This window comes from Phalacrocorax carbo, chromosome 2, assembly GCF_963921805.1.
Source record: "Phalacrocorax carbo chromosome 2, bPhaCar2.1, whole genome shotgun sequence".
Classification (NCBI taxonomy): Eukaryota; Metazoa; Chordata; class Aves; order Suliformes; family Phalacrocoracidae; genus Phalacrocorax; species Phalacrocorax carbo.
Genome location: NC_087514.1, coordinates 156888710 through 156901619, shown reverse-complemented (window position 1 = coordinate 156901619; position 12910 = coordinate 156888710). Strand labels below are relative to the sequence as shown.

Here is a 12910-nt window from a genome sequence, read left to right as displayed (position 1 = left end):
AATGCTTCTAAATGTGTCCTTTATTTATATTAATAATGGGAACCCATATAATATTTCTATAAGGATTAAAATCAAGTCCAGTTCTTTGGAAGAAATGCAAACCAGAATATTGCGTGGAAACACAGAAACAACTCTCCTTTCCCCGCCCAACAGTTCTGCTTTTCATGTGCTTATAGCTGATACTGTGAACAACTGCAAAGCCCTGAGGCTGCATCTGTTCTGCCAGACAGTATGTAACAATATATAATGGACTGTAGAAGTCAAGTCGTAATACTTAAAAAAGAATTTCCATTTCCTTGTCATGAACACATTACGTACAATTAAACTCCACATTATTCCATGTTTTCTTCCATTAAAAATACCGCACATATTCAGGATTAAAGGCAGTATAATTTGAAGCATACATATACAAACCCAGTAATGCACAATTTTAATAATCTTTTGTGTTGCTAATATCCAGACTTCAAATCCTAATCCTACTGCATTAGTAACTTCTTATTTTTAACTCACTGCTTAACTACCAAAGCTCCTTCAGATAGTTTCACTTAGAAGAGTCGTTCTTTGCTCTCTTTTTTAAACACAGCAAGGTGAAAGTTTGCTGGTTACATTCAAAGGTGAATGTGTTTCAGGGGTGAGTGACTGATCTTTATAAACAGTATATTGACATTCTCTATAAAGAACCCTGGGACCTTTTAGGGCAAAGTATGTTTCTTGGATCGGAGGTGTTACCAGCGACAAGTTAAAACTTCCAGAGATAAGCTTATTTTCCAAACTTGGTCCCTAAAAATGACCATAATGTAGAGGATGCCTTACAATATCTGAGGGGCAAACAGACACACAAACATAGCCATTTGTATTCACTTCTACTATGGATAATTTACAATTATTTCAGCTGCAGCCTTCCACAATAACTGGCTGCTTGCTACATGCTTGGGAAACTATATAGTGAACAGAGTATTTGTACAACTTATTTGGCTTCCTAATTCAACTCTTTATGTTAGCAGGCCCCTACATTCCCTGTAGACAACAGAGAGAAACAGGCTTCTTTAGGGGGAGTCTTAGAAGACCCTGTGTTCCCCCCCTGAAAAAAAGCCCGGGTCTGTCCACTGACTCACCAGAGACACTGGGGAGTTCTCAACTTGGATACTTAAACTGAATTTGAAGGTTTTAAGTACACCTCTGAAATTCTTGATCTGTTTGTTACAACTGACTTCTGGTGATGGACGACACTCAGATGTCTGTAACACACTGTCTTAAATGGGTTATTAGGTTTTAGCAGTTTTGAGAATGCACGAACTGCCTGTAGTGTTTGCTGGTGGAAAGAAGATAACCGTGAGTGACCCGATTCAGTTTGTTCAAAGATATTCCATAATATAATTATGGGTTATGTATCTACTCTGAATAGTCTCTGAATATTTAAATATTGAGAAAATTTGATGGCAGACTGAAAGGCTTACAGAACTCGCCATAGGAGTAGTTAATCAGAGGAATGAGGCTCTGACAAACAACACGCTGTCCTCTACATATTACACATACTTCTTTTCCACCAAATCTGAAAGATGCATTTTCTTGTTTTCCTTGGTACAGAGTGGAACAGAAAGGTTGTGTGAAGTTTATAATGGAGAATATAAAGGCTATTCTATTAGACAGTAAAAGTGATACATAAAGGCATGAAGACAGAGAGACTGAGAAAAGCTATGATACTGATAATACCGTCTTGCAATTTCTTTTACAAGTTGGAGATTGCTTTCAGTCTCAGAAAACTCACAGAAATTAGGCAAAACCAACAGACCTTTCCTAACACTTCCTACTAAAAACATTGCACACCCAGCATTATCCTTCAGCACAATTATCCATACCTTTACAACCCCACTTGGACAAATTAACGATTACCTTTGATAACAGTACCCCTGGAGACCACTCAGAAGCCTCTGCAAAATATGGCTGCTCACTTGTCCAGTGTTGAGCCCAGCATCCTACTAATTTTCAAGAGCAATTCAAGGTGTTGATTTTAATAATAAAATAGAAAAAGCTTTATGTAACCCATTCCTAAATGACTATTCTTTCGTACATGAGCTGTAATGTCTGTGAATCTGTAAAGTGCTTTGAAATTTTTTAATATGACTGGTGCTAGCAAAAGCCAAGTTAGCATTATTGTCAGCTGTTTAACTGAGAAAAGTGTAAAAACGATGCATTTTCTAAATATCTGAGCAATTAGACAACAGTTAAAACAGCCTTATTATTGTTCATATTTATTCATGAAAAATACGTACCTGAAAAGGCAAAGAATTATACTTCCCATTGTAAGAGCAATCAGAGATAAACTGTGTCCAAGGGTATAAATTGCCTTCACCCTTACATAGAAGTTAACCTGCACAGAAAAATATATATGCAGAAACCACTTACTGATATGTAAAATTGACTATGAGATTACCTAACTTTCCATTAAATAATTCTGAAGGCTAAATAAATAGCATTATTTTTACTCTTTGCTCTACAGTACGTGATGAAAATGTAATATCTTTATTCCAACACATTTTTGCAATGCAACATCTCAAGCCAATTGACCTCAGTAGAAAATTCAGCCTCAGGAACTCAAAACTTTGACACACAAACTGGTACAATTTCAGTGGATTATTCCATGTCAGTGAGGTCAAAGAAAATATCAGATTCATCAACTTCCATAAACACAATCAAACTGGAAAGAATGAGCCACAGTTTGAAAGAATGGATTATGTCTGAAAGAGAGAATCTCTCTCAGTCCTTCTGCTCCAGTGTACTTCATAACACATTTATACATTAGTGTAATTTTAAAGACGTTTTAAAGTCTCATTAAATTCCTAATCTAAATGCTCAAATACTTTATTAAATTGTGACCCAAACAACCCCTTCTGTCTTTTTTAAAGTTATTTGCTAAAACTTGGAAAGAAAATTTTTCAACAGAGGAAAAGCAGACTCAAGTGCACAGTCCACTGACTAACTGCAGTTATCTGTAAATTTACCAGCTACATATTACATTAAATCCTCTGAATGACATCAAGAAAAATAATGCTACACACTCTCGAAATTAAGCTGCTTCTTCATCTATGCCTACCACAAAGTCATTAGACTGACATTATTTTCCACTGAAGCTAGATAAAATATTAATATTGTAGTTTTTACTATGTAATGAAATTAAAGTTTTTAATAGCAGTGTACAATGTGCTACGTGTAACAGACAGATTTTCAATATTTAGTGCACATGGTTATATCACTCACTTTCTCAAACAATGTTTGTAAAAAGCTGCAAGGAAGCAATACTTTTAAATAAACTAAGATTGCAAAATGAAAAGCAAATCACTTAATATGTTTATTTTTATGTGAAAGGCCAAGTAAAGAGGTAACTTTTGCAATCCCAGTTCATGATGAAATTAATTGGACATTCACTTGGCAAGTATTATAGAAATATGGAAAAGACTAAATGAAATGTTAAAAAAAATGAAGAATCTTGAAACTACACTATCATAGATATGGTTAAATGGGAAAAATGAATGAACTATAACTGCCATAGACCTTAAGTTTATTCATAGCAACAGCCATGCTTGTTAGGTGCTAAAAGCAGTATACGAGGTGTCAAAGGAAACTGAAATCTCTTTTTTTAATCAGAGAAGTAAGCTGTGATGGCCTTATTGACAACAGTCCTGACATTTTAATGTTTTGTTTGCTTTATATAATATTCGTTTACTGCAGAGATAAAGAAGGAAAATACGGACTTAATGAAGTTTCCTGTGCCATTAGAATGACTGTAAGCAAGTTCCTCAGTTAAAACCCTGAGTAAATATTGCTTGGCTTTTTGTTTTCTTTTTGTTTTTAAATTGGCATCCCTGGGTGGTTAAAATTGTAAAACCTAAAGTATTACTTTACAGCTCTGCATATTTGGAAAGACCCATGCATTCCTAGGGACTCCATGTGGGCATAGATCATAGGCTCCATTCCACCTAGCATTAGGTGCCTACACTGCAGATATAAAAATCTAAGGCAACGTAGGGTCTCTTCACAGGGCCTTCTGGGAAGCACTTCTTGTATCCATGTAAGCAGTCAGTGTGGACTTCATTGGATATATTTCTACGGACAATGAAGAAGCTGCACAGTGACTCATTAAGGTGTAGCTACCCAGAGCGTACAACTGATTGCACTTAGACGGGTGCCTGAAAAGATCCTGGTTTTCCACACAAACCCTGTGTTTGCTAAATAGGACCCTACGTAGACCAATGTTTCTTGAACAATGTTTCTAAAACTGTTTCAAATACAACTCTAAAAATATTTTTTTCAAAATTAAGATAATTTAACATAAAATGAGTTCTGAAGAACTGCCATTCAATTCCCTGCTAGAATGGCAGAATTATACTCCCCAGTTTGGCTCATTTTTTGGACAGCTCTAAAAACTGTGCCTACAGACAAGCACTGCAGAGCACCCCTACGCTTCTTTAATTTGGCATCTGTCATAGCAAAAGGAATATCAGCCAGTTTCCAGGCAATTTTCTGAGAACAGAGCGATAAACAGTTTCTCAGCAGCAATTACAACAGCCCATGGCACCAAGAATACTGCAAATATTTTGGGCACTGTCCTTTCATTCAACGTGACCTCCTTTGCAAAATCATGGAAGAAGGATGCTCTGATAAATGATTTGACAATTTGGCAGTCTCACGTCCCCATCATCAGTATTCTGGAAGAAAATGAATTTTATTTCCTGACCTCGTGCACATCAGGAGTTGCAAATAGAGTGTAAAGTTTAGAAATGATGCAGAGGAGTTCCACAACATGTTCTATTTGTTATCAACATGTTGACATTTGCAGACCCCACTAAAACACATTTCTACTGAGTGTACAAATAGAAGCCTGGACGGTCTCTAAAGCAGAAAATCTCAACATCCACTGTGTAAATTTGAGGAATGATAAATGTCATTTGCAAAAGAAGTTGCAATGACAATGAATCTGCATTGTTTAAACACTGAGTAGAAGTTTTCCTGTTCACTTTCACAGAACAGTGATATTCAAAAACACACTACTGCAGACCAGGAACAGGAGTCTCCCCGGGTATGCTAAAGCCATGCACACAACATCTGGTAACAGTGCACACGGGGACAACTTTACATCACTTATCTTCTTATCCTGGAAACTACCAAGTAGCTTAATAAATCCCAACATGTTAAAGTAACCACTGATCTCCTTTAATTTGTATTTGTTAATAGTCTTCAAAAGGAAAGCACATAAACCAGGACTTCTGATGTAAATTGTGTCCTGGCCCTTCACAGTGCCCAGCTGAAATTATTTCCTCCCACCTGTTCAGGTTTCTTATTGTGCTACAAAATCTTAAAGCAGCTGTAAGGTTCCTTTCTGCTGCTGAGCAGCAAAAGTTGGTTATAAGATCTGATCCACAGGCAGTCTTAATTTTGCGTAAGGAGCAGAAATAACTTGGTGACGAGAAACATGAGTTTGACACATGTCAACTCATGCCTTTGCTGTTAAACAGATGACTAAACCGACCCAACTGTGTTCTTTTCTGTAAGTATCATGGTCTCTATACTCGGGACTTAAGATTAGCTCCCTCTGGCTAGACATTAAACTCCCTCCCATCCCCTCCTTGCTTCATTTAAAAACTCTCTTGTGCTGACTTTCTCACTGCTGACATTGGGGTTGGGCCTTTGCACTGGTTTTGGCTGGGACAGAATTGATTTTCTTCATAGCAGCTCGTAGGATTTGTGCTGAAAACAGTGTTGATAACAGAGGGATGTTTTAGCTATTGCTGAGCAGTGCTTACACAGTATCAATGGCTTCTCTGTTTTTCATGCTGCCCTGCCAGCGAGGATGCTGGGGGTGCACAAGGAGTTGGGAGGGGACACAGCTGGGACAGCTGACCCCAACTGACCAAAGGGATATTCCAAACTGTCTGACATCATGCTCAGCCTATAAAGCTAGGGGAAGGAGGAGGAAGAAGGGAAGTTCAGAGTGATGGCATTTGTTTTCCCAAATCACTCTTATGTGTGATGGAGCCCTGCTTTCCTGGAGATGGCTGAGCACCTGCCTGCCGATGGGAATCAGTGAATTAAGTTCTTGTTTTGCTTTGCTTGTGTGTGCAGCTTTTGCTTTACTTATTAAACTGTCTTTATCTCAACCCACAAGTTTTCTCACTTCTATTTCTTCTGATTCTCTCCCCATCTCACTATGGGGGAGTGAGTGAGTGGCTGTGTGGGGCTGAGCTGCTGGCTGGGGTTAACCCACAACAGCCTTTTCCTGCAGACCTTGTAAAGAACTCTGCACACATATGATACACAGGAATTAGTAGGAAGTTGACAGTACTAGAAACTTTGTTACTTTGATGCAAGGATCCTTAAGAATATTTGAGTTCATAAAATACATTTAGCTTACAACAAAGATATTAGCAGTTTTGATTATAGAATTCTGTCACTAGTAACTACTTATCCCATATTTACATGCATGTCTTCTTTCAACCATATAAAGTAGCTATTCCTGAACGCGTTTGACATTTTTTGAGAACTCATTACTCAAGTCCTTGTCTTCTACCTGCCACTGAATATAACATTAGTTTCTCAAAAATGAGTCACAACATCCTTTACTATTAATTAATCCAAAGGGGTTTTGTATTTACAGCAGGGAGTGGATTTCGAAGACTGTACTATGGCAATATGTCTTTTATGTTCTGAGTGACTAATCCAGGCTGCACAACATACACAAACACAAACGTACTACACATCTTACTATCACATAATACGATTCAGTTAAGCTGTATCAGCATCTTTATATTTAATGTCTTCAATGTCTTAAATCACAGTCAGTCAAAAGTGTGCATTCTGTTCATCAGGATAGAATACCTAAACTCACTGACATTCCCCCTCTTCTTTCAAATTCATAAAGGAAAACCAAATAGAGAATAACGTCATTCTAGCTACAAAATATCTAAGCAATAGAACCCCATTATCAAATTGCCTTGTTTTGCTGAACAGACTAAATAAAGTGAAGCTACAAACTAACTACACTGAAATGAACGTGCCAGATTTAGCACCAGCTGATTTCAGATCAGCATGTGAGGTAAGAACAGATTTGCTGGCTATCATGGCTGATAATTTATTACCAAGTAAGAGAGGACAGAGACCTGTTCCCATATTCCAAGATCCCACTTGCAACATTTTACATTACCAAAAGGTTTGCTCAACTTTTCTGACTTTTATAGCAACAGACATTGTAGCTGCCCTCCTTACACAGCCGGAGATACTGATTACAGATTCCAGACCAGAAAAAATGCAGTCAAAAGAGACATTCAGTTCACCCTTAAGTAGACATCACCATTTGGTCAAAACAAGTTCCACTGACATAATGAACAAGCCACACCTACTTGCCTAAATGTAATCATGTAGTACTACTTGATGCCCTAGAGTATCCAAGACACCTGCATGGCAGATATGGCAAAGCACCACTTGGCTGGAATGGCGGCAGCTAGTCAAATGGCACTAGATACCTCTATTTAAGCAATCACATCAAGCCCTGTTTCCACACACTAGTGATTAGACACCTACATCTCAAGTAATATCTAACTTCAGGAATTTTGATTTGCAACTTAAATTTCAGCTTTCCAGGATTTAAAATATGCAGCAAGTATGTGAATGAAAACAACTGGAAAATAATTTGATGTAGCTGACTGTGTTGGCACAGCCATCACTGAGAGACCCAAGAAATTTGTTCCAGCACCTGCTCTGATGTTCTGAACACAGCCGAGTCAGTGCCCACCAGATAAGAAAACCTGATGCATAAGGTGACAGGTTTCACATTTGGCTTCTCCTCTGAATGGGTAAGAACAAACCTCTTGTCTTCTGATCACTTATTCTGATACAATTATTTGCAATTCAACAAGTTCACTGCTTATGAAACAGTCACTGCTTGTGTTATCAGATAATTCTCTCATTTTTGTATTATATTTTTATGTTAATAATCCTTTAAAAGGCCCAAGCATACCAGATTCAGACAGAGGTTGTATATTGTCCTTAATCTTTGTCTTGCCTTGGAAGTTTTTGTTTAGGAAATATGTAAATTGTTTGGTGCCAAGTATATCAATTTTATATCTATGTTTAGTCTGCATTGTCTTTGCTCACTTTTTCCATATTTTTGCCCATCTTCATTTCAGAATGAATTGCACCGCTCCTACATTCTTTTCCTCCCCTCATTCCTGTCCTAGACACAGCACCCATCATACTTCTATAAATTAAGAGCACAGAATCAACTGATTTACAGACTCTAACAATCCATGGTCACTATATAGTCTTTAGATGGCATTCATTAAGGTTTTTATAAGAACGATTTTGGACCAGAAGTCATTATTGGGAAGTTGCAGTCAGACCAATATTCCCATGGGAAAGCCTTGATTCTGCTTATATGTTCTGCATTGCTTCAAGTCAAGAACAATTTGAACTCAACATACCTTTTACTTCCTCTTTTCTTGGAATCCATTACACTGAGTAACAACACTGAAATTTATCTGGTTTATGTAATTCAACTGAGTGCTTTTTCCATTTTTTGTGGAATAATTTTTTTTGGAGATCTCTATAAAATTGATTTTAGGATAAGCAATTTTGCCTTCCTGTAAATATTTTACCTACCCAGGAATGCACAGTCCCTGTCTACTTCCTCAAAACAAGTTAGAATAAAGTGCAGGACAGTACAGTAAAGAAACAGATGCACTAACAGCCACTGAATTTTGCAGGGATGAGGCCATCTGAGCTAGGTATAAAGATTCTCTTTATAACCAATGAATAGAAGCAGCAGAGTGCTATTCATGTCATCCTAAGACAGGTATCTAAAATAATTTAGGATAGTGAGGTAAAGCCAGCTACCTTTTCTTCATTAAATATAAATGGAACCTAGAGAGACTAGTGCGGATGAGGATGACAGATGTCTAAATTTAGACAAGATGACTCTGTCCCAGGAGTTTCTCCACTGATTTGGTCAGCTTTCCATTGGGCAGTAAAAGCATTACAAAACTTTGGTTTTTATTTCCATTAAGATTTTTTCCTTTATTCTTTTTTTCCATCTTGTTTTGAAGGCCAAAATTTGAAGTCTGGCATTTGTTTTTGCTTTTATTTGGAATTTTTCCAACTGAGGTCCAACTCTCATGGGATTCTCTGATACCACAAGTCTGTTTCCTAAGTAATAATATAATGAAATAAAAATATAACATATTCTTTTAAAACCTTTCAAATAACTACTGGTGAGTAGATGAAATGAATAAGGTAAGACTTGTTTAGCTTAATGCATGTAACTGTGGGATATAATCTTTTTAAAAGGTAGGCAACTCAACAGAATTAGTCTTTGTCTCCCAAGATGGGGGGAGAACACTCTTCTGCACTATGATTCATGTGCTTCATTGTGGTTGTAGCAATTCAAAGAAATTATGATTATATGATTTCCATCCAGACTCCAAAGACTAGACCTGCTTTGACTGTAGAGAAGGCATAGACTGTCTGGATTAAATGCAGATGAGTACATTGTATAACCTAGTCAGATGAAATTCATCTGACTTGTAATTCTAGTCACGCAAAAGTACATTTTTTTTGCTTACTGTTCAAAAATCTCAGTTTCATGATGTGTCTGTACATTAGCAGCCATCATACTATTACCGGTAACTGCACACAGTCCTAGTGATGCCAGCATCACATAACATAATAAGCATGTATGTCAAAGTTACTAAAGATTAATGAAAAAGAAACCAGTAGTGCTTGGTACAAAGAAATTACAGGGAAGTGAGAGAGGAGGCATTTTTGAAGGGTAATTTACTAAAAGGTCAGGTGTCAGAAGCTACTGATTAAGCTATGCTTTAAATACCGTTTTCCCATGGAAATATATAAAAGTTGTGGATTTTAATCTTGTCTTGCACCATTCTCACAATAGATAGGGGCTTTAATATGTAAATACAGCTATGTACACAGATGATGTATACTTTGAAAGTCAGCTAGAAATTAAGGTAATTCAAGTAAACCTAATTTAAACAAAATTAAATACAATGTTCATCAATTCAGCTTACTTCAAAACCACATAGTTAAACTGATTAGAGCCTTAGCCTTTTTAATTAATTTCTTCTGTTGTAATTTACATTCATTCAAAGCAAGACACTGGTCAAAAGGAGTTGTCATTCTCACCAGATCTAAAATGAGCACAGAGCACGTAGAAAGCACAGCTCCAATTCTAGCTGCTGTAAACTGCAGATGTTATTTTTCTTCAAAATATCCTGTGCTTTCCTCTTAAAGGATATCTTACAGAAGACAGTACTGCAGAATGATTTTATAGTATGTTAAAGAAAACCAGTATGTTAATTTCAAATCTGTTGTTTTTTAAATATCATCCCTATGTTGCATTTGTGAGGAAAAGTTTTGATAAAAACATTAGGAGTTAAATGCCCTTCTCTAACACATTTTTATCTTACAATCAAGGTCTTAGACCTATGACTCCTCTTAGTACCTCACGGTATAACTTGTACCCTCTCTTTCCTGAGATGTGAATCTAAACTTAAATAGGTAGAGGGAGAGAGAGAATATCACTGAAAGGTATTTTTTGCCTGATGGACTCCTTCCCTTATGAATAAAATACTACGTGCTGTTTTTACCAATAGAGTATCCTGAATGAAGTTCTTGACTGGCCTGTTCGTAATAATGCCTCCACAATGTCCTGGAGAGTTTATATCTAATTCATAACTCCTCAGGGCTCATGGCTGAATGGACAAATTGGTCCTTTCAGGTCTGCTCTTGACTGGCCAGGCTAGACTATGATCTGCCATCATGCTGCCAAGTTAACCAACTTTGGAGGCTGTCAGTTTGCAAAGGTATCAAATTAACAGACAAAAGGAATAACATCCAAAGGAAAAAACGAAGGATGTTATTTTTAAAAAAAACTGTTCCTAAAAAGTCAGAGAGAAGGAAAGCAGCTTAAATTGATTTGCAGGCAGTCTCAGAATTCAACACAAGTTTATCTAAGACCATATCTGAGATTATTTTTTATGTGTAAAGATTGAATTTCCAAAGCCAGTAGTAAAAGCATCTGCTAAAGGGAACAGTGAATGGTCTAGAAATCCCCTGAGGGCAATAAAGGATTCTCACTAGAGATATCCTTTACTCCAGTGCTGTCATGCTTCAGCTATTACCAACTTGCAACTGAGATGATCTCAGTCCTTAGAAAGCATCTAATGGCCAATTCAATAGCACTGGCAAGAAATAGAGGAGCCATTATATCTACATTCTCCCAAGAGTCATGCCCTCTCTATATAAGCCACGTGTAACCTCTTGAAGCAGATGGAACTATACCAGCTATATTCAGTTTGTTCACAGAATTGGAAGTTGAACGGTCCTTCACCTTATCAATTTTTGAAGACATCATAAAACCCCATTATTCAAGTAGGGAGCTGGACTATTGTCTAATAACTCCAACTGTGGATGTGGATGCATAAATTGCATTCAGCTGCATAAATTTACCAAAATTGTTGCTGTCTATAAACAAACTTGCATGGCAGGTGTTGATATTACAGAATTGAAAATATTACTTTAAATATTTTTCAACCATTAGACTATCTAATAAGAGAGTGTTTTGTACTTTGACATAAAGAAAGTAGCTGTGATTCAAACAGCATTGGGTTGATTGAAACAAGCCCAACAAAAATGGACTTGTTTCTTTTTTTTATCATTCCGTACCATCTTGAAGAAACGGCCGAGATTTTATTTCAGAAAATTTTCATTGACTGAATCTTCTGAAATTGGACTCGTCTTACTTGTCTCTGATTTTAGAATTCTTAAATGAAAGAAAAAAGGTGAAACCCCACAAGAACTTTCTAACAAAGAGTCAGTTGTCCAGCCACACTGATGTAACTGTGCCTCTAATTTAGCCTCTAGCTATGTACTCTGAGCTTGACAGTAACTGTCAGGCAGCCTGGATGTAAAATGACTCCAGTCACTTCTACCCACTAGGGAGAATAAAGGAGGTTGTCTTCCTCCAGAAAAACCACATTATTTAAAACAATGTTTCTGGAATTCTGTACACAAGCATGACCTCTACAACAAATAGTCTGACTAAAGTCAAAACAAGAATTCTTTGTGCTTTTAGTCCAGCACAATAGCTGTCAGTGTCTTAATTTGCCTGTAAGACATCTACAACTCCTAGTGACTCAACAAAAAATAATTGGCAAATGGTGTTCTGAAACTTTATGTTTATTAAATATACACACAACGCTCATAAAGACAAAGAGTTAAATTCTGCATTTTGTTGTGGTAGTTGAAAACAAGGGAATTACTTTAGATTAATATTGACTTAGTTATAGCTATTAAATATTTGTCACTACTTTTTACATAGTACCATTTAGAAACAAACTCTTTATATTGTATTGCTGCAAAAGAAACCGGCAAAGCAATACCAAATCTGACAGCACACAGAAATCATTCTTTTATGCAAGATGGTCATATCTTATTCCTTACTTACTATTCTGTGTGAACCATAATTAGCCAGTTCTCAGTTAAACGTTAGCTTTAACCTCTGAACTTAGTAAAAAATTTACAAGATTGGCAGGAGTAAAATGAGTGCAAAGAAGGTATGGATCGACCAAAACAGAATTTAAAACTAAATTATATTTTTATAAGATTTTAACACAGGATAAATATCAAAACCTGTTGAGATTTTGTAACTGTATTCAAAGCATAAACTGACTCGAGACGTGCATATGAAATTCAAATGCCATTATGAACTTGAAATGACATGAAATTTTCTGCATGTCTAACAAAAATCGCACTTTTGCTACAGGAGTAAAAACAGCTGGCTTCTGCAAAATATTCACAATTATCTAAGCAATACTGATTCCAAAGATGAAATCCAACAATTTAC

General features: G+C 36.6%; 1 protein-coding gene across 3 annotated transcripts in view; it reads right to left on the bottom strand.

The window, feature by feature from the left end:
- Window positions 1-12910, bottom strand: part of VIPR2 (vasoactive intestinal peptide receptor 2) — a 57859-nt gene that overhangs the window by 19949 nt on the left and 25000 nt on the right. For all 3 annotated transcript variants that reach the window (XM_064445010.1, XM_064445009.1, XM_064445011.1), the window contains exon 5: window positions 2274-2371. In XM_064445010.1, the coding sequence (XP_064301080.1) occupies window positions 2274-2371 (98 nt within the window). The remainder of the gene's footprint in view (window positions 1-2273; window positions 2372-12910) is intronic.